We start from the raw sequence: 25,459 nt of genomic DNA, 5'->3' as shown, positions 1-25,459 counted from the left end.
TGAATTGAAAGAAATTCATATGAATGGTGGCAAATTTACTTGGTCCAATAATAGAGACAACCCAGCTTTGGAAAAGCTAGATAGAGTCTTGATAAATAATGATCGGAAGGTTTTTTTATCCTATAGTTACTATTCAAAAGATTGCTAGAGAAAATTCATATCACAATATGCTGCTTCTTTCTTCTAATGATGATTTCAAGGTTTTCAAAATCTCATTTTCATTTTGAGCTTACTTGGCTAGAGAATGAGCAGTTTATATTTTAAGTGGAAAAGATTTGGGAACAAAATGTTCCTAGTAAAAATATTTTGGATGTGGTGATTAACAAATTAAAAAAAAAACTAAGAAACCACATCGAACTTATGGAAGAATCTGCTCCCCTTAATGAGCAAAATGCCATAAGAAAAATGCAACTAATGGCTGATATTCAAAAATTGCTGCTGGAAGATGAACTTTATTGGTTTAAAAGATCTCATGCTACTTGGTTACTCAAAGGGGATAACAATACTAAATTCTTTGACATTGTGGTAAATGGTAGAAAGAGAAAGAATACTATCTTTTCTTTAACTCATAATGGAGTTAAAGATAATGGGAGATGAGAACCTTCTTAAGCATGCCACTAACTAGTACAAAGACATGTTTGGTTTGGAAAAGCAAAATAATATCACTTTTGATCATGTTGTCTGATCTGATCATGAAATATTGAATAAAAATAATTGTGATGATTTAGATAGACCCTTTGAGGAAGAAGAAATTAAATATGCCTTGTTTCAAATGGAGTCCAAGAAAGTAGCCGGACCATATGGGTTCCATGCTGACTTTTTTCAAGTTTGTTGGAAGATAATCAAGAAAGATTTCTTGGTTTTATTTCAGAAATTCTATGACCAGGAAATTGATATTAATAGATTGAACTATGGGATTTTTACTCTTTCACCCAAAGTCAAAGATGCTGAGAGAATTCAGCAATACAGGCCTATTTATTTGTTAAATTGCACTTATAAATGGATTACTAAGGTTTTAACTTTGATGATTGAGCCCTATATGGATAAGCTCATTAACAAATGCCAAAATATTTTTATTAAAAACATGAATATTATGGATGATATTCTTTATTTACATGAATTGCTTCATGAAACTAAGAGAAAACACTAAAATGGTATTGTGTTGAAGCTTGACTTTGAAAAGGCATATGATAAAGTCAACTGGGATTTTCTTTTTCAATGCATAAACATGAGGGGTTTTAGTGAAAGATGGAAAATCTGGATTAGGAGTGTTGTTAAAGGGGGAACCATAAGTGTAAAGTTAAATAATCAAATTGGAACATATTTTAATAGTCATAAGGGTGTGAGACAAGGAGATCCTTTACCCCCTTCCTTTTCAATGTTGTTGCAGATTGGTTGGCTAAAATAATCCAACTTGCACAAGCTAAAGGTGATATTATTGGGTTAGCTTCTCATTTATTTGATAGGGGTATTGCAATTTTGCAATATACTGATGACACTATCTTGCACCTTCAGTATGATATTGATAGAGCTAATAACCTCAAGTTCTTACTATACTTGTATGAGATGTTGTCTGGTTTGAAGATTAACTTCCAAAAGAAATATTTGTCTAACACTATTGTTGCTTTAGTTAAACACAAATTTGATGACTCCCCTTGTTGGTATGACCTGTTAAAGGTCAAGCAGTTGTATCTTTTAGGGAGAAAATGTATTGTTGGCAATGAGAAGAACATCAGATTTTGGGAGGATGTCTGGATAAAGGAACAACCTCTTGCTTTTCTTTTCCCTTCTTTATATAATATTTGTCAGAATAAAAATATTTCTGTACATGATGTTGTCATGATACAATGGCACTTGTCCTTTAGAAGGTGGTTAAGAGGGGATCTGTTCTTTCAGTGGGAAGAGATTAAGAACTGGGTATCCCAGATACAGTTTTCTGCAACTGATGATGTGCTTAAATGGTGTTTTAGCAACAATGGTAGATACTCTGTTAAATCCACGTACCTTTGGTTGATGAGAGATTCTCCCAACTGTGCTTACAAGCATATTTGGAAAGCTAAAATTCCTACCAAATTTAAAATCTTTCTTTGGCTCATGTAAAATAATGTTGTACTCACCAAAGATAATTTACTTAAAAGAAACTGGGTAAGTGTTGGTACCTGTTACCTGTGCACCCAACCTGAAACCAGTAAACACCTATTTTTCCTTTGTCCTATTGCTAAAGTGGTTTGGGGTATAATTGTTGTTTGGATTGGTGCCAACACTATACCTAACTCTATAGATAAGTATTATGTCTGGATTGCCTCTTTTGTGAAAGTTGATAAAAATTTCCATACTATAGGCCTGGCTGCTGTTTGTTGAGCTATCTAGAAAGCTTGAAACAAAGTTTGTTTTGAAAAATTATGACCCGTCATCCTAACGAAATTATCTTTCATGCTTGTTTTTCACTGATTTTATGGGCAGATTACCTCAAAGGTATGAGCAAAGATGAGCTAATCAGGGGGGGGGGGGCAAAAAATCTTCTTCAGTCTATGACTCGGGTGCTGGCTCAACATCATACACCTGCAACAGCTTCGGCTTTTGGTCAACTGCTGCTCCTGTCGGATGAGGTTCAGACGGATGGCGACCAAAGCGATGAAGAGGAAGAGAAATGAAGAATGTTGATTTTGTTTCCCTTTATCATAGGCTTTTGATGTTTCTAGACTTCTGGTTGTTGATGTCTTTACGTCTAGCTTTAATTTTGGCTAGTTCTATCTTATCACTTTTAGCTTTTAAGGTCATGTATTTGTCTATCGTCTATCTAGGAACTTGCAGTCTTGTATGTCTATCTCATGTAAGACTTTGATACTATGTATTGTTTCCATTAAGTTTCTTAATGAAAATGGGGTTTCCCTGAGTTCAAAAAATAAAGTACATGGGAAGTACCCATCGAGATTTGATTTGCTTAGGAAACAGCTTGCTTCTCTCCAACCATGGAAAAATTTCATTTAGCTCGGATTGGATGCTATGTTTCCTCTAAAAAATATAGGTGGTGAAAACTTTCCAGAGGAAAGGATTTGCTCAATCCTCCATTCCAAATGCCATGAACAATGCTCAAAATGGAGGATTCCTGATTCCTGTACTTTTCCTTTTGGATTTCCTCCAATCCAAATGGGACCTTATCTTTTCAATTTTGAACCCTGTCACACAATCATTACCAGTTTTTAAGTACCCTATAAATAAAAAAAACAAATATTCAGTTTGTGACGTATCTTTTCTTTTCCCCGTTTCCTCTTCTCGCTGGACACGGATCCTCTACATTAATAACGATCAATGCAGAGGGATCACTGTTTGTACAGTAAAATGAATTTACTGTCACAATCCTCTGCATTAATTAATCACTAATTATTGTACAAATAATATTCTGATGTACTACGTGTCACTCTGTTAATGTAGTATTTACTGTAGCACTCGATCCCATCCATCCATCCATCGCGAAACCGATGGCTTTGAGTGAGAGCTAATGCAGAGAATGGTTCATCCTCTGCAGACGATCCGTGTCCCTTCTCGCTACACTAAAACTGAACAACTGATTTCTTGCAATTGCACGCTAACCTAGTTATTACTACCTCATAAGAACGCAGATGTCCTGCGATGATGCAAACTATAGGACCGAGAATGATGACTAGATGAGGTGAATAGGCGCCTCACAAATTTCTTTGATGGCCTTCTTCTATTTTGGTCACCCAACGCACCTCAAAAACCAAGAGCGGAAGCAAAAGCCGGAGAGAGACAAGTTGCTATAAAAAATTTCAAGGAAAGACATGGCTCTTATAGATATACATAAACCCTAGGTTTCATTGAAACTCGTCCCACATGTTATCGCTACAAAAGATAGCAACTAGAAGGAAGAAAGCTTTGAACCAACTAAAAGATCACCGAAAGAAATTTCCCGAGTTGATAATCTAAAGGCAAGGGAATTCAAGACAAATTCTGAATGTGATTTTATGCCTCTAGTAATAAGAATAACAACTTTCTAAGGTGGAAAAATTTCAGCTTATCAACCAAAATAAAAATCACAACCAAAAAGAAAAAACTCGCAACAAAGCCAGTGAGCCAATAAAAAGAAACTAGAAGGAGATGATTACAAGCATCAGAGGAAATATACACTTCATTTCTTGCAAAGGTCAACCCTCTTGTTGATAGATTACAAGGTATTTTTCTCACAAAAAGCTCTGACATATTACAAAGGCTAATCTCTCCTCTCTCCTTTCCTCTAAAACCCTATCATATTACAAAGGCTGCCTCAACCATCCCTCACAGCCCTATCCTTCTATTTATAGGCATAGGGAGGTTACTTAGCCCTTAATTTTCTTTGTTCCCAGAATATCCATCTCTTCCAAGACATTCCTATCTACTAACGAGGTATTTTGGTCCATCCCTTTGCTCCGTCCATCAAACGGTCATGGCGTTTTCATGACTTAGGTTCATCTCGACACAAGCTTCATGATGATGCCACATGCACTCCATCCTTTCACAGTTTTGAGATCAAACCACGAAACCGTCTTGCATACTTCTCAAAGCGTGACTCATTGTCACTTGCTTACACCTTAAGCAAATGATCTAATGACGTGTGTACTCCGTCTTACGATCTTGATCGGCAGCAAGTCTCTCCCACTCCCGATCCCTCGGGCCGCCTTGTCACTTGCACCGGTATCCCTTTCACTTGACTTTATCAACACGCTATCTTCATCTATCCTTCCATGCTTTGCTTGATCTCCATGTAAACAGCTATGACCACCCTTGACTCCACCCGGTCTCCTCGATCGTTCGGCACCATCACCTACAAGTTGTATCCATCACCTGCACAACATAAGACAAGTAAACATACATCTCCAACACCATTATAGATTAGCCAAAATCAAAATCCTCAATTGAAAGTACAACACAGAAAAATCATGAACATCTGAGCGCCAGACCATCCGACGTGTTCAACTTCTCAGATCGGCCATTTTGCATCCTCTCTGAAAATATTAGTTTGGTGTATCCTTCGACATTCACACTGGTCATCACTGGACTATCCGACGAGTACAACATTGCCATAAGCTATTTTACAACCTCTCTACAACAAATGGTCCGACGAAGCATCTGGCATGCATTGCTTTCCATCGCCGGACTATCCGGCAAGTTCAATTCCACCAGACAACCATTTTGCAACCTCTCTACAAGAAATGCTCTGGCATTCACATCCTCCATCACCGGACAATCCAGCATATACATCAATTTTTGTCTCTGAATTGAAATGCTCCGATGTGAAACCTTCCTGAACGCCGGATCATCCGGCGTGTACAAAATTTCCAGCGCCAGATCATCCGGCGTGTATAATTTTTCTGGAGTCAGAGATAAAAATATCAACTCTATTTTTCTTTGCAACTTTAGTTAGTTATGATCATAATTGCAGTATATAGACATGCTCATACAATCTTAAAATAATTAATTAAAAATAATCTTATTAATCACTCATTACCTATAAACCTAGATATATTTTAATTTGGTTTCTCACAAACAGTGACATGCCGCAAGTATTTTTTTTGAACTAAATGTCGCGAGTATTTATGGGAGCAACTTGCTGCTATAGGTGACGAATAAATGGACTTATGGGCATGACTGTGGCAAGAGAGCGATTTTATTTTTCTTTTATGTTGAAGTTGGCCGTTGAGTAGATCGTATCGAAATTTTATTTTCTTTTTGGAAGACGTATCGAAATGGAGGCTGCCGACTACACTGATGCATGAAATTTGGATGTGAACGGCGATATTATAATGGTATAGTTAATACAAGTTTAATGCCTAGCACGTTGCTACGAACAAAGAAAAAAAACATATTGCCGTGCCACACGTCGAAGTGTTGTCGTTGCGCTTGCCGCTCCATTGTTGCACCTGACTAATCTCCACGTCGACTGACAGCACCGCGCCTCTCACTGTGCTACACTATATGCATCCTCGGCATGGTGCCTACGTTGATGTGCTAGATCAGTCGATCTGCAATGTGTTCTTGGCCCTGCCGCCACGCCTAGCTTGTATATTCATTATGACATTGCACCATACATGATCAAATTGGGCACCAAGGGTATAAATGAGAGGGGACCCCTACAATTTTGCAATCCCATAGAAAAAAGTAGTAGTTCTGCCATTTTACCATTGGAGCTTCAAAATAGCCACGTCTTCATATATCTTCGAGGGGTGACCCCATCCAAATTTGAGCTCAAGCTCCCCCCGCGGGGTAGCAATGGAATGGAGAAGGTTGGTCGATAGTCACCATCTATCTCCTTTCGCCATTTTGCCCTGACGTGGCAACAGCCAACCCTATCCACTCTAGTAAGTAGTTTGAGCTCAAAAGGCAGACGGCTTCCCGAAATCGCAAGTGGGGTGAAAGGGGAGATGTAAACGCATTTGCTTCTCTAGGTGTCCCAAACATGAGTGGCACGTGAAAACCAAGTCTTGGCTTGGATGTATTAGTGAAGATGACTGTATCTCTTATCCATTAGGAATTAAATCTTATGTTTATTACTTATATGTTTCACTAAGATAAAAAAAAAAATAGTAGTAGATGACGTGACTGTCGACGGCAAGACATCTGTCGTGACTTCGTTAATCTTCAAGTTTTATATCTTTAATCTTCAATAAACACTGAGTGTATGCGTTGGTGTGATGATATGAGTGTGCGTGTGTATTGTACTGGTGTTTTAAAAATACATTTGGGGTACATGCATGAACGCACAACCCTGATGGAATGATGATTGAAAATGTCACACCTGCCTTTCCTTTTCCTCATTTAAGGCGTGTGCAAGATGGAGCTCTCGCGAGCCCTAGCTTTTAATGTGGAGGCGCAGCCGGGTCCCCAGGCCCCCACAGGACCAACAAGTGAAACCGGCCGTTCCTTCCAAGTTATCCGACTCGACTAGAGATTTTCCCCAGACCTGGTAGTTGTACCACTTGAGAAGAGATGATCAGAGTCGAAGGTGCGATTCGTGGTGGATTCGATTCATTCGAATGTGCAGTCTTGTGATTGAGCAACGAGATGTGATGCACTTTCCGGATCTGCAGTTAACTGAAACTTTATTCTCGGCGATCTCCGGTCTAGCAGATAACCTGACAGTCTGACGGATTTGAGGCTAGCATATTTTGTTCAACACGCCAGAAACCTGATAAGTGGCACCTTCCACGATCACAAGATCGTGCACCGTTCCGCACCCAGAGAACAAATTTCAGTCGTACATCAGGTATCAACAGGACCTTTTTTGTTGAAGCAAATTATCGATAAGGCATCGGTTAAACAAATGTATTAGCTGAAGAAACGATGTAAAGACAAGACGGCCCACTACAGCAGTTCGGTAATCCCTAAATGCTGACAGCTCAACACCAAAATCTCGTCGTTGCGTTGCTCCTAATCAGAAGTCGCACAATCACGAGCTACGGTTTATGCTGCCTTGGCCTTTAACTACCCTGCTGGGCAAACTAATGGCATGTACAGAAAGAATCTGTTAACGCTACGAATCATGTATGGCCTACACATCCCCATAACTGAGCGACCGTACCACGCAGTGTTACTGGGAATCAGCAAGATTCGATCAATTTCATCACCTTGGTGCCGCGTATCACGAAGTGTAGTTGATCAGCCACTCGAGACTCTGCGTGAAAAAGATTGCAGAGGGTAGTGGATGTTAGATGTCATAGCGCGATAAAAGTCCAGTTCTGTTTGTTGCTGCAAACTCTGACGAGCACGGTTCATGGTTCCCGGTATCAGGATGTGAGGGAGGAAGCAAACCATTAGGCATTCAGGCAGATCGTCGTCTTTGGTCCTCATGTGGGTCTGCATGTATGTGAAGAGCTAACAGTTAGGCATTTGCAGTCTAGCTAGAACCAGTACATGTAACACTGGAATAAGTATGCGAAGAGCTAGTTTGTCATTTCCAGGCATTTGCTATCTGACTAGAAGCTAGTATGAAAGCAGCAGCATGGTTTATACCTAGTTAGAACTAACTAAGCAGAGCTTATGTAAGCTACCATTCATACTTTGGTTTATTCCTATCGAGATCTAAACAATAACAGATGTAGAGCGAGGATGGGCCGGGATTTCAGCCGAGCCAAACAAGGCCGTAATGGAGATTCATAGCTACACATGGAGGAGTCAGGTGTTCACCTCCATAACTAAATGGCATGATGACTCATTGTCTGTGGCAAGGCAAGCAAGGGCTACGACAGCGGCTGCGACAGTTGAGGGCCAGAAGGAGAGCTGATTATGGTCCAGAAGTGAGAGCAATGCCAGGTTTTTTGCCATGTCCTCTGCTTTGTCATCCGCTTTGGCAGCCTTCAGATAGAACCTACAAGATTGAAACAGACTGAACTGTTAGACTGTTGTGCCCTTTGTTCAGTTGACACACATAAGAGAGCAGAAAATTCATGGTACCAGAGGAAATGGTGTGTTGTTGTGACAAAGCACTGGAAGTTGAGGACCTCCTGAACCAGCCACTCCATGGCAACAATCTCACTTCGGCTGTAAGTGTTGAACCCAACTTTAAATTTCTTCTGAAGGACGCTGAAAGGGATCAATATCAAACAACAGAGATTAATGTTGCACATAGAGCTTAACAGAAATAAGGAATAGAAAACAAATGTCGACCCAGAGACAAACACATAGGACATACTTCAGTGCAATTTCAGCTCAAGATACTTCTCTGACTTGTCTCACAAAAGCAAGGTGCTATGATGCATATTGAACAATCGAAAGATTTTTTTCAATTCAAGTTAAAGATGCTACCTAGTATGCTCAATTCTTTTATCATAGGTAACACGATCAGGAAACTCAATTTTTTACTGAAAAAAGGAACTCAATGCCTAAAATGCTCACCCCATGAACACATCTAAATGTAAGTTGAATAGAGTGCTGATTGCTGAGTATTGAAAGGGACGAATAACAGCTAGAAATACTATAACAACTGTAACTGTAGCATGTTCATGTGGTTGAGTTATACATCAGTTGCTGCTAAGTGTTAAAAGTCTAGATTTCAAATGAGGCAATCCGACAATAGAACATCAACAACTTGCATAAGTACTTTTACTGAAATTGAGCATAAGAGACCATTCACCAAATACGCAGAAATAGAATGTCACATAAGACACCAGTTGTAATACAAGGGAGAACAATACCAATTGTAGGGTTGGTTCTCTTCAATGCGGGTGGCCAGGGTGATGCAGGCAATGCCCAGCAACTGCAAGTTCCTCATGCTCTTTACATAGCCACGCGTCAAGAAGCGGTCCATCAGTCCAATCCCCATGAACATTGTCGCTGGCTGCAGCTTCATCACATTCGAATGCTAGAATTGCATGGGAAAGAGTCATTCTTTGCAACTGAACTTTTATTTTTGAACAAATTCAAAAGTGAAGGACAAAAAATGTGCATGTCCTGCTTTTCAGTACAAAGATTGTTCTAGTATGGAAGGACCATAACATTGTAGTGCTTAATGGCAATTAAAACCTTCAGATGGAAAACATAATAACAACAGTGTTTTTCCGTAGTTCTCTGAAGTATCAATACAAATATAAAGTGCATCGAAAAACTTAGATTTGCTGGGGAAGATACGGAATGAAGGGCATATACGAACCAGTGGACTACAGATAATGCACTCCGAAATTGCACATAGATAATAATGATGAAAGCATCCTAATTGCTAGCCCTAGACATCGAAGCAATGTGCCAGTGAAATGGTGTTTCAGCTGGAAGCAATGTGCCAATGTTGGGGTTTCAGTCTTTCAGATATCAGATGGTAACTGAAGAGAAACTTTCTGGTGCAACTGAATAAGCTGTTTCTCTCCTCCTTTTCAAAAAGCCCATGTGAACACAAAGACCTACTCAAACATCCTACCACTGATCTCTGGGACCTGGATGGGTTGGCCGCTAAAATAAGTGGTCCAACTCGCAGAGCAAGTACTAGCATTACTAGTAATTGACAAGCACTCACACGGGGATCCCCCCTGGTATGCCAATAATACTTCTATTCCGCAATCTACTCGTCAGTAATTGTTAAACGAACAAATTCTTCTGTATCAGATAATTTCCCTGACTCAAAATACGAAAGAGCACTACATCTGCTGCCGCAGCACGATCACAAATCATTTACACCAGAAAACAGCTTCTTACCGCAATCATGCAGCTCTGGTGCTTGCAAAACTGGTGGTCAGAAAATAAACCAACAAAGAATCTAGAATTGTATGTTACCAGTACAGTACCCGCATAATGCAAGTCTCAACTCATAAGCATAAGCCTGTACGGCTCCTACCTCGCAACAAAATTTGTGATGCGTGAGATGCATAACCCAAGGTAAATTGGTGATCGCACTATACTTGAACAATACAGAGTGTACTACCGCTATACACTGACCTCGATGATCCAGTTCACCATGACGACACGTTGCTCCACGACGAGACGGCAGTGGCTGCCGGGCATGGAGCTGTACATCTCAGTGTAGTCGAGCGCAACCACCCCGCGCTGCTCCCGCCGCCGGAACCGCTCGTAGCTCTCCTCGTCGTCCAAGTCCTCAAACCGCTTCCCCTGACACAAATATTTCCCACCAAACGATCAACCGGATCAAACACCCCGCCGACCCACGCAATCAAACCCAATTCCCAGCAATTCGAGAAAAAATTGCGGGGAACGCGCGCACCGATAGGAAATCGAGAGCGGCATCGGTGACGTCGCGCGATTTGGGGTGCACGCAGGGGACGAACTGCTTGGCGAAGGCGAGGAAGATGGAGAAGGTCGCAGAGGGCGCGTCGTCGTCGTCGTCTTCAGTCAAGGGGGAGTACTCGGCGCAGCGCCAGGGACCACTGAGCACCTCGTCCTCGGGCTCCGACGGCGTCAGCTCATCGCAGGCGGAGGAGTACTCGGTCCCCTCAGCCTCGTCAGCGAGCTTCTCGGGGCAGGCGAGGTTGGACTCGAGCACGGAGCCAAAGCACGAAGACTCGGAGGCCTCGACCTCGGCGGGGCGCGCCCTCGCGCCGCCGGTCACCTCCGAGCACTCGGAGCCGGCCGACTGCTCCTCGTCCGCGTCCTGGCGCCGAGGCCTCTTCTCCGGGTGCTGATACGCGGCGAGGGAGGTCGAGGAGGTGGAGATGACCTCGCTGCGGAAGCAGGAGGAGGCCGAGGTGGATGACTCAGCGGGTCGCTTCGCCGCCGCGGTCCGATCGAGGAGCAGCGGAGCCACACCTCTCCGCCGGCGGAATGGGTTGGAGCGCGGCCTCGTGGGCACCGACGCGAGCATGGTGTGATCCGCACGTGCCTGCGGGATGTGTGTGTGTGTGTGTGTGTGAGAGAGAGAGAGAGAGAGAGATGCTACGGCTAGGTGTTTCCGGTTTTGCCTTGATTATATAGCGGCTGCCTGTGAGGCAATTGAGACTTCAGGAAGGGGAAGGAGTGATCAAAGCTGAAGGCCCACCCCGAGAAGTTCTTCGAATTTAAATCCTGGACCGTGATGGAGAAGCCACGGATGCGTACTGCATACACCACATCTCTGGTCCCACCTGCAGCGGGGTAGATCCTAGGAACCGGATCCTCTGGCGTAACTGGTGACGCCGCTGACACGTGCACGTTATGTCGGAGGATCCCTCCCCGGCGTGGGAAAGATTGGCCTTGCTGGAACAACGGCCGTGTCAGTCTCCGTTGGGGATGTCCGCGTCCGTTGCAGAGGTTGAGCAAACGCCAGGCTTAATTCTTTTTTTTTGGGTGAAACGTCACTCTGATCTCATCAGTGTCTATCAAAGTTCTCCTGAAACATCAGTCGCTCTTCTTCAGATTTAGTGGCTCAATGTGTTGCCGTCAACAAATCACATCAAGTATATTCCGGCTGAAAGCCTGTCACCAGATATCAGAGCATCGGCATGTGTCATGTAAAAGAACTCTATCGATATGGTACAGAATTTGCAAGGATTACAAATACATGAAACAAATCTCACATGTTCCACTGACAGGCACAGAACTGGTCCAAGCGTATCTGCCTGTCTGCCTGGGAGACAAAGAGAGGTACCTGAGAAGTGATCACCACTGTAATTTATATGACATCAAGTGTCCTCTGGACCTGAACCATGTTCTTCAGCAAAATCATTCAAAGGAAGCAAGTAGTTCAGCCGCACTTTGATTGAACAAACCGTTCCATATGCTGTATTCAACAATAATCTATACTGACATGTCAGCATTTGACTGCACAAGACATTTTGCTGAATATGTTCACAAGCAAATTCGGAAATTCCCAAGAAGGGTTCACAGGCAGCAGCTATATGAATTCAAAGAACTTCTCAGGCTGGGAAGAATCGCGTGTTACTTAAATCGACAACTCTTCAGGGCACCTTCTCAATCCAAGTATATATGATGCTAACTCATCATCACCATATTGCTTCAGCAACTCCACTAAACGGTCAGCACAAGATGCTTCTATGTGGGTCTCCCTCTCCACAACCTTCCTCCCCAATGCTGATGCCTCAAGAACATGCCCTTCATCACACAGCCCAAGCAACAAACTGGCATAGACGCCAGAGTCACACAGCACTCCATTCTCATCCATCACTCCCAACCAGTAGCAAGCATCCAGCAACCTTTTCCTCCCACAGAGGCCCCTCACCATCGAGCTGACGGCGAGTGGAGTCAGCTGCACCCCTTTCTTCATCATCCTTTGCGCCAGTCCTTCGGCTTCCGCTACCATCCCTACTACTCTGCACAAGTAAACCAGTAAACATTATAGCACAGCCCGCTCGGTAACAACGGTTTTCGAATTGAAAATTGTTAGACCCGTTACAAAAGTGCTTCTACTGTTCACGTGACTTTTTTCATCTAGTTTTCAAATAAGTCATACAATTTTTTTCTGGCTACATTTATAGTTGAAAATTATATGCTCTGCAAAATGATTGGTGTCATCTAGTGTATGACTGAGATTGATTAGGCTGCAAACGATTTTGGTTCTTTTAGCTACTTTTAACCATATATTCAGCAATAAAAATGGTAACCGCGGCTTGCCGATCCATTATTGGAAGCTTGTTGATTAAAAGTGATCGGTTGGTTACAGATATCTTTTCTTTTTAAGAGTTCTGTTGGTTGTTTTCACTTATCACAGTCATATGCGCTTTCATATGCATGCTAGGAAGTGCACGCAAATATTGCTAGTTATTCTTGTATATAATAATCATTTTTGTGGTGTAATTCATCAAGGGGGAGGAGACCATGGTGGAGGAGCATGATGACGACATGCCACCGTTAGAGGATAACTCGGCGGCGGCGGAGGGGGAGATGCCGAAGTGGCTGCAGGTGATACTGAGGAACAGGTTCTGGGAACCGTGCACGCAGCACATGGACGTGAACAGGCCGGAGCACTACCTGTTTTGCCTCCGCTACTGCAAGGTAATATGCCCACACTGCCTCCTCAAGGTCCGGCGATACGTCTACTGCTCCATCGTCCTCGCTAAGGACATACAGAAATTGAACATCGATGTGTCGAGAGTACATGTATATATTTTTATATATTGTGATAATATTTTTTCAAGTAACCAAGAGCACTACTAAGTACACACCCCTTATGCATGACATATTCATATCATACAGACGACAACATTTTTTATTAGTAATCGAGAGCACTACTAGGTTCTCGTATATTATGCACACATTCACACCACACACACGTGTGTCCCATAATCATGAAATATGGGTGTGAGCAAGTTTAAGCTTTGACAGACTTAATATGATTTCCAAATCTATATTTGTACTTGCAGACATATACCTTCAATGGCCAGAAGGGTGTGCACCTGAGGCCCATAAAGAGATCCCCACTGTTCAGACCTCAAGCTGGGGCACCTCACAGTCTGGCTTGTAATCGTTGGCTCCACAATATGTCCAACCTATCATGTTCACTTACCTGTAAGGTCTTCTCTTCTGTCTTAATTAGCACTGTTATAATCATCTGAGCTATTATCTTAATTAACTGCTTTTCAATTAAATTGTTTATCATGTTTCTCATTCATGTTCCATCTCTCGCAATTAATAAAGAATGATAAGCAAACAGTGTTGTTTAATCGTCACTGTCCCTCCTCAAACAAGTGTGTTCAAGGCTTCGATTCTGAATTTTCTTTCATCCTCAGGGGAAAGTAAATGTGTCGCAAGACGACTTCTCAGGACCAGAAGCTAAGCGTCGCTACATGAGCCTTCAAGCAAACTTGAAGGCACCACCAGCGGTTGATCAGCGCCAACTTCCTGAAGCTGACCCTGAACCAGCTAAAGCACCACTAGAGCCAGCTGAAGCACTACCGGTGGCGAATCGGCACATCCTGAACAACGGTTCATTTCGCATGAACGCACGCAAGCAGGCAGAGCCAATGAGGGCGCCGTTCTTCTGCTGCTCAAGAGCGCCGAATAATAATAGAGCTCAAACAAGGGAGTTGCTGAGACCTAGCCATGGTGGCTAGGCTCGATTCAACTGCTTGGTCTTGCTCCCTTTGTTGTTGTTATCGAACTTTTTTGTAGCATACATATTGTAGAAGGGAAAGCATAGAGAGAGTATGATCCAAACTCCACACCTTGTATTGATCTCAAGTGTTACATATATATAGTTTACATGAGAGGCCATTGGCCATGATTACACAGGTGGTGCGGGCGAGCACGCTACGGCAGTTGTGCGAGCGCGCATCAATCGGATCGCAGGAGAATCGCCGTGGTGACCGCGTCCAGCGGAGCAAGTGCGGGAGCGTGGGCACGTTGTGCCCCTGAAGACTCGGCAATGATCTAACCGCTACGGGAGATACGACTCTGCTGACACCCCCCCTCAGTCTTGACGTCGTCGGCGGTGACGGAAAGACTGTCTCGGAAGTCGAAGAATAGAGCGGAGGGTAGACCCTTGGTGAACACGTCCGCGAGCTGCCGCGCACTGGGCACATGTGTGACGCGGAGCTCGCCAATGGCGACCTTCTCCCGGACGAAGTGGATATCCAGCTCAATGTGCTTGGTCCGCCGATGATGAACCGGGTTCTTGGACATGTAAACGGATGAGATGTTGTCACAGAACGCAACAGTCGCCGTGGGCACCTTGCACAGAAGTTCACCGAGGAGATGTCGTAGCCAGGAGCACTCGGCGACGGCGTTGGCGATGGCACGGTACTCCGCCTCGGCGCTGGACCGCGACACGGTCGTCTGTCGCTTGGAGGACCAAGAGACAAGAGAATTGCCGATGAAGATGCAGAAGCCTGAAGTAGAACGCCTCGTGTCCGGACAGCCAGCCCAGTCGGCGTCCGAATACGCGGTGATCGTCGGTGATGTCGCGGTTCGGAGCTGTAGTCCCAGATGGAGTGTCCCTTTGATGTACCTGAGAATTCGCTTGAGCATAGTATGGTGAACATCGCGCGGTGCATGCATATGCAGGCATACTTGTTGCACGGCGTACGCGATATCAGGACGTGTGATCGTCAGATATTGCAGTGCACCGGCAACACTCCGGTAGGCAGTGGCGTCCTTGAGAAGAGCTCCATCAGTTGTGGACGGCTTTGGCTGCGTGTCGGCTGGCGTTGCCGCTGGATTGCAGCTGGCCATGCCGGCGCGTTCCAGGAGCTCGGCGGCGTACTGAGATTGGGACAAGTAGAAGCCAGTGCTGTTCCGACGAACAGTGATGCCAAGGAAATGGTTCACCGGTCCCATGTCCTTCACAGCAAAGGCCTCCTGTAGACGAGCGATGATTTGTCGAAGTAGACTGGAGCTTGACGCAGACAGGATCATGTCGTCCACGTACAGTAGCAGGTACGCCGTCGAGCCGCCATTGTTGTAGACGAACAGCGACGAGTCCGCCTTGGATTGCACGAACCCAAGGGATGTAACATGGCCGACAAATCGGTCGAACCACGCCCGTGGAGCTTGACGAAGGCCGTAGAGCGATCTGGAGAGGAGGCAGACGGCATCCGGCTGACGAGAGTCGACGAAGCCAGTGGGTTGCTGACAGTAGACGTGCTCCTGAAGGTAGCCGTGCAGGAATGCGTTGGAGACGTCTAGCTGATGGGCCGACCAATTGTTTGTCGCGACGAGCGTGAGGACGGTGCGTATGGTGGCCGGCTTGACTACCGGCGAAAATGTCTCGCCGAAGTCGATGCCGGGTCGCTGATGGAAGCCTCGGACAACCCAACGGGCTTTATACCGCTCGAGCATCCCATCGGAGTTGAACTTGTGTTTGAAGACCCATTTCCCGGTGATGATGCGAGCGCCGGGTGGACGTGGAACGAGAGTCCATGTCTTGTTGGCCTGTAAAGCGTCGAACTCACACTGCATGGCGGCGTGCCAGTGTGGGTCTTTGATGGCGGCACGGACACTGCGAGGGATTGATGAAATTGCTGGAGAGGCCGTTAGTGCATACTTGGGGTTCGGTTTGTGGATGCCGGCGCGAGCGCGGGTGACCATGTGATGGCCTATGGGTGCCGATGTGGGTGAGGTTGGTGCGGTGGCAGGCGCTGGAGATGAGCTAGGTGCACCGGGCGACGACGAGGAGGAGCTGTCGCTAATCACTGATGGCGCTTGCTGAGGTGCAGGTTGTGCAGCACGCACCGTTCGCGCACGTGTGGGGTGTTGGGGAAGGATGTCGACGAGGCGCGGTGGTGTCGATGAAGGAGTCGTGGGCGCGGTCGCGGTCCCGCGTCGGCCCGTAACGGGAGGAGGCGGATTCTCAAGGTCCGGTGGAGAAGAAGGCGTGGGGGAGCAAACCGTGCGGAACGGAAACTCGGTCTCGTCAAACGTAACGTGACGAGACGTGATCACCCGCCTTGTCGCGACGTCGTAGCAGCGGTAGCCGCGATGATCTGCGGGGTAGCCGATGAAGATGCACGGCGCCGAGCGTCGTTGGAGCTTGTGCTGTGTGGTTGCCGTGATGTTGGGGAAGCAACGACACCCGAACACGCGCAGCTCGTCGTACGTAGGGGCGATGCCGAAGAGGAGCTGGTACGGCGTCAGGGAGCCGGTGGCTCGGCAGGGACGGCGGTTGACAAGGTACGTCGCCGTGGCCAGTGCCTCGGCCCAAAACTCCGACGGTGCTGCACTGTGAACAAGCATAGTTCGAAGACAATCGTTAAGCGTACGAAGAACTCGCTCAGCTTTCCCATTTTGTTGCGATGTATGCGGGCAGGACAGACGCAGGTGGATGCCGTGCGCGGAGAAGAGAGAACGGAGAGCATAGGAATCGAATTCCTTGCCATTGTCAGTTTGCAAAGCCAAGATAGGCAATCGGAACTGAGTCTGGACATAGGCTATGAAGGCGCGAATGGTGGGCAGGACTTCAGATTTTTGCCGAAGAGGAATGGTCCACAAATAGTGTGTATAATCATCAAGAAACACAACATAATATTTGTAGCCTGAGTAGCTATAAACTGGTGAAGTCCAAACATCGGAGTGTAAAAGTTGAAAAGGAAAATAACTATGGGAAGTGGAGTTACTGAAAGGTAACCGGACGTGTTTGCCCATTTGACAGGAAGAACAAACATGTGCATCGGTCTTATTACACTGAAAATCAAAAGACTGTAATAGCTGGGATAGAACGGGTGTCCCTGGATGGCCAAGCCGCTGGTGCCAGAGTGAGATTCCGGAGGAAGCAGCAAGAGCTTGATGATGCGGGAGCCGAAGAGGATAGAGGTCGCCCATGCTCTCACATCGGAGCATCTCCGCCCTGGTACGAAGATCCTTAACGGAGAAACCAACAGGGTCAAATTCGATCGAAACATTATTGTCGCGGGTTAAGCGACGAACAGAGATTAAGTTTTTGATCAAAGATGGTGAAATAAGAACGTCATTCAGATGAAGGGGATGGGTGGCAGTGGGAATGAATGTTCGTGCTTGGTGCGTGACAGGCATGCTAGCACCATTACCCACTGTGATAACAGATGACGAAGGATGAATGGAAGAAGAGGGAAAGTTACCCGGGGACGAGGACATGTGGGACGTCGCGCCGGTGTCGAAGTACCACTCAGATGTGCTCGGTGGTGCTTGCGGAACGCCGGCAGAGTTGATGGCGGCGTAGAGAGCAGCAGTGTCGAACGCGTTCTGGGGCACGCCGCCGTGGTGACCAGCCGTCATGGCATGTTGAGGTTGGAAGGGCGGCCGTGGGCCGAGAACACCGGCCCCTGGCGCACGGAATGGCATAGGCCACGCCTGCACCATGCCCTGCCATGGGTTGTAGCCAGCGGCGTAGGGTGTACCCTGGTTGTTGGAGGAGTTGTTGTTGGTCCTCGGTCCGCCGCGTCCGCCGCCGCCGTTGGTGCCGCCGCCCCCGCCGCGTCCGCCACGACGTCGGTTGGAACGATTGTAGGAGCCCCCGGTGTTGGTGCGGTTGTTGTGACGGGGGGTGTCGGAGGAGGATGATCCGTCGTTGGCGGAGCCGGATGACGCGCTGGATCGATCACCATGAGAGGCGGTGAGGGCTTGACTGGCTTCAGCCTTGGCGTCGGTCTGGAGACTGATTTCCTCGAGGATGAGGAAGGAACGAGCGCTCATGAAGGTGTGCGGCGGGTGTTTGGCGGTGATGACCGGCTTGACGTAGCGGTACTTGGGGTTGAGGCCGCGGAGTAGATTGAGCACCTGGCTCGGCTCGGAGACGGGGTGGCCGATGTCGCGGAGCTGATCGGCGAGCCTCTTCAACTTGGTGCAGTACTCATTCATCGACAGATCGCCTTGCTGCAAGGAGCGCAGCTCCGCCTCCAGGTAGACGGCGCGCTGCAGCTCATTATCCTGGAACAGGTCCTCGACGGCGTGCCACAGAGAGAACGCGTCGTGGCGATCACGGCGAACAATGTCGAAGACGGACTTGTGGACGGTGGAGAGGATCCAGTTGACGATGCATGCGTCAACCATGCGCCACTCGCCGTCGCGATCATCATCGGGCGCAGTAGAACGGACGTGGCTCTGAAGGCCGAATTTCCCGAGGGTCGACTCGAAGAAGAGACGCCATTGGCCGTAGTTGGCCTCGTCCATGTCAAGGATGACAGGAACGTGATGGCGGATGGAAATGCCCTGGATCTGGGAGGCGCTGGCTGGATCAATGGAGAAGCCATCAGCGGAGGACCTTGAGTTGTTGGAAGAGGGAGCCATGGCAGCGGAAGAAGTGGCGAAGGGATTTACGAAAACCTTAGACTCTGATACCATGTAGAAGGGAAAGCATAGAGAGAGTATGATCCAAACTCCACACCTTGTATTGATCTCAAGTGTTACATATATATAGTTTACATGAGAGGCCATTGGCCATGATTACACAGGTGGTGCGGGCGAGCACGCTACGGCAGTTGTGCGAGCGCGCATCAATCGGATCGCAGGAGAATCGCCGTGGTGACCGCGTCCAGCGGAGCAAGTGCGGGAGCGTGGGCACGTTGTGCCCCTGAAGACTCGGCAATGATCTAACCGCTACGGGAGATACGACTCTGCTGACACATATGTCGGTGTCGGTTTAGGGCGAGCCTTTTGCTAGGATTTCCGTGTGGTTTGACAATGTTCTGTAGTGCCTGTTTTAATAATTTGGTTTTTAGATAATGGAAAATGTTTTAATAATTGGTATGTTAAGTACTAGTGTTATTTGAGATTGTGGTTGTGCTTGCCTTCTCTTTCTGAAGAGTAAGGTGTGCTTTGGTATATGGTGATGCATTTGAGCAATTTACATCTTCGAGAAGTTTGATTTAAGCGTGTGCTTGTGCTGTTAGCTGTTCAATTTGTTTTCTCGTACAAATGTAGTGTCGAGAAAAAAATTAAAGCATTGAACCTGGTTTTTTAATTACAAAAAGTTCCTATTGTACGTGGATGCTCTGAGTTCTCTTGAGAACTTTGGAAGGAATGCGCCAACAGTCGACGTTCCTCCTTTTCATGTTTTGAGCCTTACAGAATAAGATGATAAACTATTTGCAGTGGCTTCATTTTTCCGTAGTAGTTCACTGAATTGGCAGGTGAAGTACACACAGTGTATTCACCATTAGTTCGAATCAATAGCTCGCACAGGCTCTAAAACAAATACCTTGCACCGCCAAACCAAGCATGCAGTAAGAATTTCCAGATGATTTTCTCCTCGATTAAAATAAATTAATCAGCCATTCATGGGGTATAACAAAGCAGAAACTAATCAGACTATTGGTATTGATAGCAATGATGAGCGAACAGACTCAAGGTTTATTTTGCAGTCTCAGATCGAGGGCTAGCCGCCTCTCTACAAGGCGGAACGAGGTCACAGCCTTACAGGGCAAAAGACGGCCTGGCATTTGTCCTGGCAGGACTTAAAAGTCTTGGACTACAGATATATGGAGGGGAAAAGAGGCCACCTTATGGTTTCTTGGACGTAGTAATAAGCATAGTCCTACTCCTGGCAACTAAAATCACTGCTAACTTAACCAACTCCTCTTTTACCATAAAGAGAACCGAGGCGGCAAATACACTCTGTACAATCTTTGTGCCCATTCCTTTGTAAAATCCATGCAATCCTTCGTAGCGGACCATCTTTAGTATCGCATCTATTGTACCTGGTGAACATAGCCAGTGCAATGTTAACAAGTACGGTATGATTAGATATATCTGACATAAATGAGGAAGCAGGACATATATTATCAAAGCACAATGGTTCAGTAAATATCAACAATTTGTTCTCAGAGAAAAGCATATCAAAAATTTGTTCTCGAAGAAAATATATTAACAATTTATTACTAGTTTGGTTGCATAGTGGAGAAAAAAGATACCTGTGTATCTGGACATCACATTCCTGCCAATTTCTTGTTTTGCTTGCAACCTAGACTGCAACAGTTAAGATATAATTAGAAAAAAAGGGCACCACAGTTGTTGCAAAATTGAACCCTTCATCCCCCGGGGTGATGGATTTGTGTCATTAATTCCTTTAACTAGGTGCATCTAAAGCAGACCTAATTATCAGTCAGTCTGAGTGAAAGTTTGATTACTGTAAAGGTATAATCACATACAATTGGAAATTTGGCGGATGAGACTTAATAATTCAGTTGGTGGTAGCATAAGTTTGTATTGCATCAGACTATTTAACAGTTATAGTACAATCCAATGAAATCTTCTCTGGGAATATCACAAATGTCATGTGCTTGAGTTTTCCTAAGCCTTTCAATTAGGCTATTTCTTACCTCATTTTCAGAATAATATGAAGTATGACTAGAGCAATACTCTAAGTCTAGAGTTAAAACTTTGCACAGAATAAGCGGTCAAAATTATTCACGAGCCTCTAAATAAAACGTACCTTGACGACTAGCAATGGATAAGTGACAACAGTAGCTCCCAGTTTTGCTATTGCGCCCAATAAGAATACCTGTTAAAGGAGGAATGTACTGAAAAGACTACATAAATATATGTATGAAAATTAACATGAGCTTGTAAATTCATACTGCTATTTTAGCTTTGAATATGGAGTACTAACAAAGCAAATATAAGATCTGGACAGGAGCGGGACAGAGAAGTCATAAAGTTGAATTGCCGACAAATGGTCTGAAGGTAATAACGACTCTTTTGTGTGAAACATCTAATGTTAAACTGTTGATGGACAGTTTTTACACCCACCTGTGGTACTTGCTTCAAAGAACTTGAATAGTATAACATTATAAAAACATAGAAGAATGAGGTTTCTAGGTGCAGGATATACAGTTAAGGTGATCAAAAAGTCCAAACAATCATACCTTCACAAAGGCAGGCACGTGCATAATTTTACAAAGACAAGATTTTTACAGGACCTAAATCTGAAAATTCTGTACCTCCATAGCAGCGAGGTTGTTTTTAGGTAGTTGATTTCCAGAACGCTTGGACTGGAGACGCTTTGCCAATGTTTCATATATCATAAACTGAATTGATGGATTGCATACCTGAAAATTTACATGTTTCAGTAGCTGTGGACTTGCATACATAACTGATAAACTTTGGTTCTGATATTTCAAAAACAAATAACTAACCATGATTAATGTTGGAACAAGTCCTTTCCAAAATCCTCTTATGCCTGATTCATGATAGACCTCCCGGATCTGTCTAATACTGATAACAATCAGTAAAATAGTGTCTGATAACTTTATTGTGAAGTTAAAAGCAAATTAGAAGAACACAGGACTTCAGACACCAGTTACAGTTACTGTTGAATCTATTTACATGCAACTTTAGCAAATGAAATTTATATTTTTGTAGGGTTAACGAATTAATCCTACCAAGAAGAAAGTGATTTGAGAAGATACTCCATTTTAGCCTAATTACTAAGCGAACTTATCTAATATTTCTAGACTTAATAGTTGACTAGTTGAGTCATTTGAAGTTTAAGGGAAACAACTGCAACACTGGCATCTTGTATACTCCTCGGTTGTTTTCAGGAAAAAAATATGTGCCATTCAGCCACTGCCCTTTTCATTTCTTCTTTGAATAATTTCAATACCAAAATTCAATATAAAAAGTTGAAGGATTAGCAATTTGAGGAAAGTAATGAGTGCTAACCGCTTGAAATGTACCATATGGACGAGGTTTTTCAGACTCCAGTTTAGCCAACCTATCCTTCAGAATTGAAACCTCCAATGAGTTGCCCCTAGATACTTCTCTCAGCAAAAGCTCCCTCTTAGACTCTAAGATCTTCCTTTCTGCTTGTGTGTGTGTCTGAAAGAAGGCCAAGGTAATTTACTGATTTGTTGCAGTGCTTATTATGAGTAGCGTCGAACCATATTGCAGTCTAGTTTAGCACTTTGGCCATTGCATTTTTCATACAAGCCTGGTAACAACAAGCCACATGGAGTTACAACTAATACACAAGTAATATTTGTTTGTCAATTAACACCACTTTCGCATCACATATCATAGTTCTCTGACTGCAAGAAAAGATGCATCAGTTATTCTGTTATAGTCGCAGGCAAATAAAAATCCTTTCCATTAACCATGTGGTGCACAGGACCCACTGTAGCAACTGGGAAGGATGGGAGTACTTTGGGAAGATATAAACAAAAGGAATAGAAACCTTCTAGACAATAAGGACTAGTAACTTAGTTTTTAACTGAAAAATAAATATGACTTAGTAAGGATCTTACTCGGTGGAGTGGACTTGAAGCCTCATAGTAAAACGAGATTGTGGCATATTTAACAATGTGCAACAATATTTGTAAAATGTAAACTCATCTAATCAAAGTTTTGCATTAAGTGTTCTGTATGAAAACTTCACCAATATTCCTGTGGCGTGCCTAATAGAGAAGACCATTTCAGTTCCCCGATTTTCCTGTCCCATACAAATTCCTAATATGGAAACTTTTGGAGACAATGGAATGCAAGTTGTTTGCCTGGTCGCTCATACAACTTCATCTCTAAACAGCAGATAGGCTCATCATGAAGGAGATCAGAAGCAATACAAGTATACAACACTGCGTGAGTATATTAGGATGTAACCATAACACTAATCTAAGCATCCTTGACAGGGTCAATGCAGGTAGTTTTCAGACAGTAGAACTCACAAACCCTGTTTATAATTCTCTTCTTTAGTTAACTTTAGCAGTTATGTTATTTTCAGAAAGAAGACATTAATTAACCTACTTTACCTGCATACGTGTCACGAGAACCCATATTGGATTGGTAAGAAGGACATTGATTGACCTGCAACAATGGAAAGTGACCATAAGCATGCCTAAAGATAAAGAAATTACGAATTAAGCCTAGCTTAGTTGGTTGAGAGTGTAGACGTATGCCTAGACCACCTAAGTCCGAGTCCTCTTCAACGTGAATTTAGGTACCTATTTCTTCTTAATAAAAAGTCACTTAGTTCCTCCTAGGTTGGACTAGTTCTTTTCTAAAGATAAAGAAATTCCAAAGAGCTACATAAAAGTGGTATAAACTATCAAAAACTACACTTTTGGCACATATTTCACAAAACAATACAAACTCTGCACACATATTATCACAGAACTACACATTTTAATAAACCCTGTTAGTTTGGACGTCCAATGGCATCTGGGGTCCACGCATAAGACAATTGAACAGCCCATCCATTCCATTCTTTTTGTTCTACCATTTTATTGAAATAATATAGCAGTGCGAGTAGATGACTTACCCAGCAACAGCTGCAATACCAAGCCAGGAGAGCATCCCTACAGTACCATCCCCAAGGCCCTTCTTACCACGAGCAACTGCTACGTCTTCTATTTTGTTCTTGAGAAGCTGGTAGAAGTAGTAATAGATTCCCTGCAACCACAAACGGAGTACGTGTCAAGCTATAACTAGTACTACTAGATATTGTTGCGGGGAAATGCTGTGGGGTTACGGAAAGTCACAAAAACTAGGATTCGTGGAGTTTACCTGCGACGCAGCAGTGCCAGCGAGAGAGGGCTTGAGGCCGCTGTACAACCCACCCCACCCTTCCGTTTGGATCAGCTGCAGTTACTTGATTCCACACTTGGTCATTAGGGGGCAACAGCAGCAGCTGCACCGAACACACCACAAGCCTGCGAGGAATCACCTGGAGCAATTGGAAGAGTGTGGAGGTGTTCGTAGCGCCGCTCCCGGCCTTCCTTTTCTTCGCTGACCTCTCCGTCTGCTGCCGGGTGTTCACCTGGTGCATCACTCATCAAGCAGCGAAAGTATTTACCAAACTGGAAGGAGAGAGTAGGATCAATTAGAGCGAGGGGGGAAGGGGAGAGGAGAGGGTGGTACGGTTTGCAGGGGGTAGGTGATGATCTGGGCGATGATGCCGCCGCCAGCGCCGGCCAGGCCGTTCACCACCGCGCTCGACATGCTCCCACCTAGGAATCCGACGCGAACAACAATCAGCGGCACATGAGCTGTCACGGGCTAATCGAGTGAGCGCTCGGCAATCGAGCCAGTCACCTTGCTAGTTGCTGCGATGGAGACGGGCCAGTCGGCGGAGGCGCGCGCCAAGACGCCGCGGGTGCTAGAGAGGCACGGCGCCGACGCGGGGCTCCGGTGCGCGAAGTGAGGAGGTGGACCGCAGCGCGTCAGGTTTGGAGGCGCGAGCGAATTGGGAGCGAGGGAAGGAGAGGAGGGGTCGAATTGGGAGCCGACGAGCCGGCCGGGAGGGAGGCGGGCTGCTTGTGGTGTAGTGCCTAGCGGCGGAGGACGAGATGTGTTCCGCGATTTTTCACGTTTCACTTTCCTTCGCGGGATCAGGGGTGGAAAAGGGCAGGAGTAAAACAGCTGAAAAGCTATTCGGTTCGTTATTATTAAAATTAGTTAAAAGATTCAAAAGTATGACTCTAGTGGAAGAGTCAAACAGCTGGTCATCTTTATAGCATCGTCATCCGACTTCACTCACTGGCTAAACTTAGGGTTCGTCTCCCTACTCGTCAAATTACTATAGTGATTCTTATAAAAAGAAGAGAGAAGTCGGTTAGCTTTTGCTTGGAACTCTATTTTTTCTCTTCTCTTTCATAAATTCAAAAGGTAACTTTATAGAACTTCTAAA

At 45.0% G+C, this 25,459-nt stretch overlaps 2 protein-coding genes across 3 annotated transcripts; both read right to left on the bottom strand.

Annotated features, from left to right (window-relative positions):
• Nucleotides 1-7,260: 7,260 nt before the first annotated feature.
• Nucleotides 7,261-11,349, bottom strand: LOC133916607 (cyclin-SDS-like). Of its 2 annotated transcripts, XM_062360352.1 has the most exons (7): nt 10,703-11,349; nt 10,420-10,590; nt 9,189-9,355; nt 8,449-8,577; nt 8,182-8,362; nt 7,807-7,851; nt 7,261-7,669 (listed from the first exon to the last, which is right to left on the bottom strand). In XM_062360352.1, exons 1-7 carry the CDS (start codon nt 11,297-11,299, stop codon nt 7,637-7,639), a joined length of 1,323 nt encoding a protein of 440 aa, XP_062216336.1. In that variant the 5' UTR covers nt 11,300-11,349; the 3' UTR covers nt 7,261-7,636. The 2 variants fall into 2 exon arrangements, with proteins under 2 accessions (XP_062216336.1, XP_062216335.1); XM_062360351.1 differs by having other exon boundaries at nt 7,261-7,851.
• An 8,786-nt stretch (nt 11,350-20,135) lies between these two features.
• LOC133916606 (peroxisomal nicotinamide adenine dinucleotide carrier-like) lies at nt 20,136-25,168 on the bottom strand. Its single transcript, XM_062360349.1, has 12 exons — nt 24,865-25,168; nt 24,691-24,779; nt 24,497-24,589; nt 24,337-24,411; nt 24,092-24,222; nt 23,583-23,637; nt 22,501-22,656; nt 21,975-22,043; nt 21,780-21,887; nt 21,272-21,340; nt 20,751-20,805; nt 20,136-20,537 (listed from the first exon to the last, which is right to left on the bottom strand). Exons 2-12 carry the CDS (start codon nt 24,769-24,771, stop codon nt 20,341-20,343), a joined length of 1,089 nt encoding a protein of 362 aa, XP_062216333.1. The 5' UTR covers nt 24,772-24,779; nt 24,865-25,168; the 3' UTR covers nt 20,136-20,340.
• Between the last annotated feature and the right edge of the window lie 291 nt (nt 25,169-25,459).

Source organism: Phragmites australis, chromosome 4, assembly GCF_958298935.1.
Source record: "Phragmites australis chromosome 4, lpPhrAust1.1, whole genome shotgun sequence".
Classification (NCBI taxonomy): domain Eukaryota; kingdom Viridiplantae; phylum Streptophyta; class Magnoliopsida; order Poales; family Poaceae; genus Phragmites; species Phragmites australis.
Note: the sequence above shows the minus strand (reverse complement) of the source record. Positions and strands in the feature narration are given on the sequence as shown.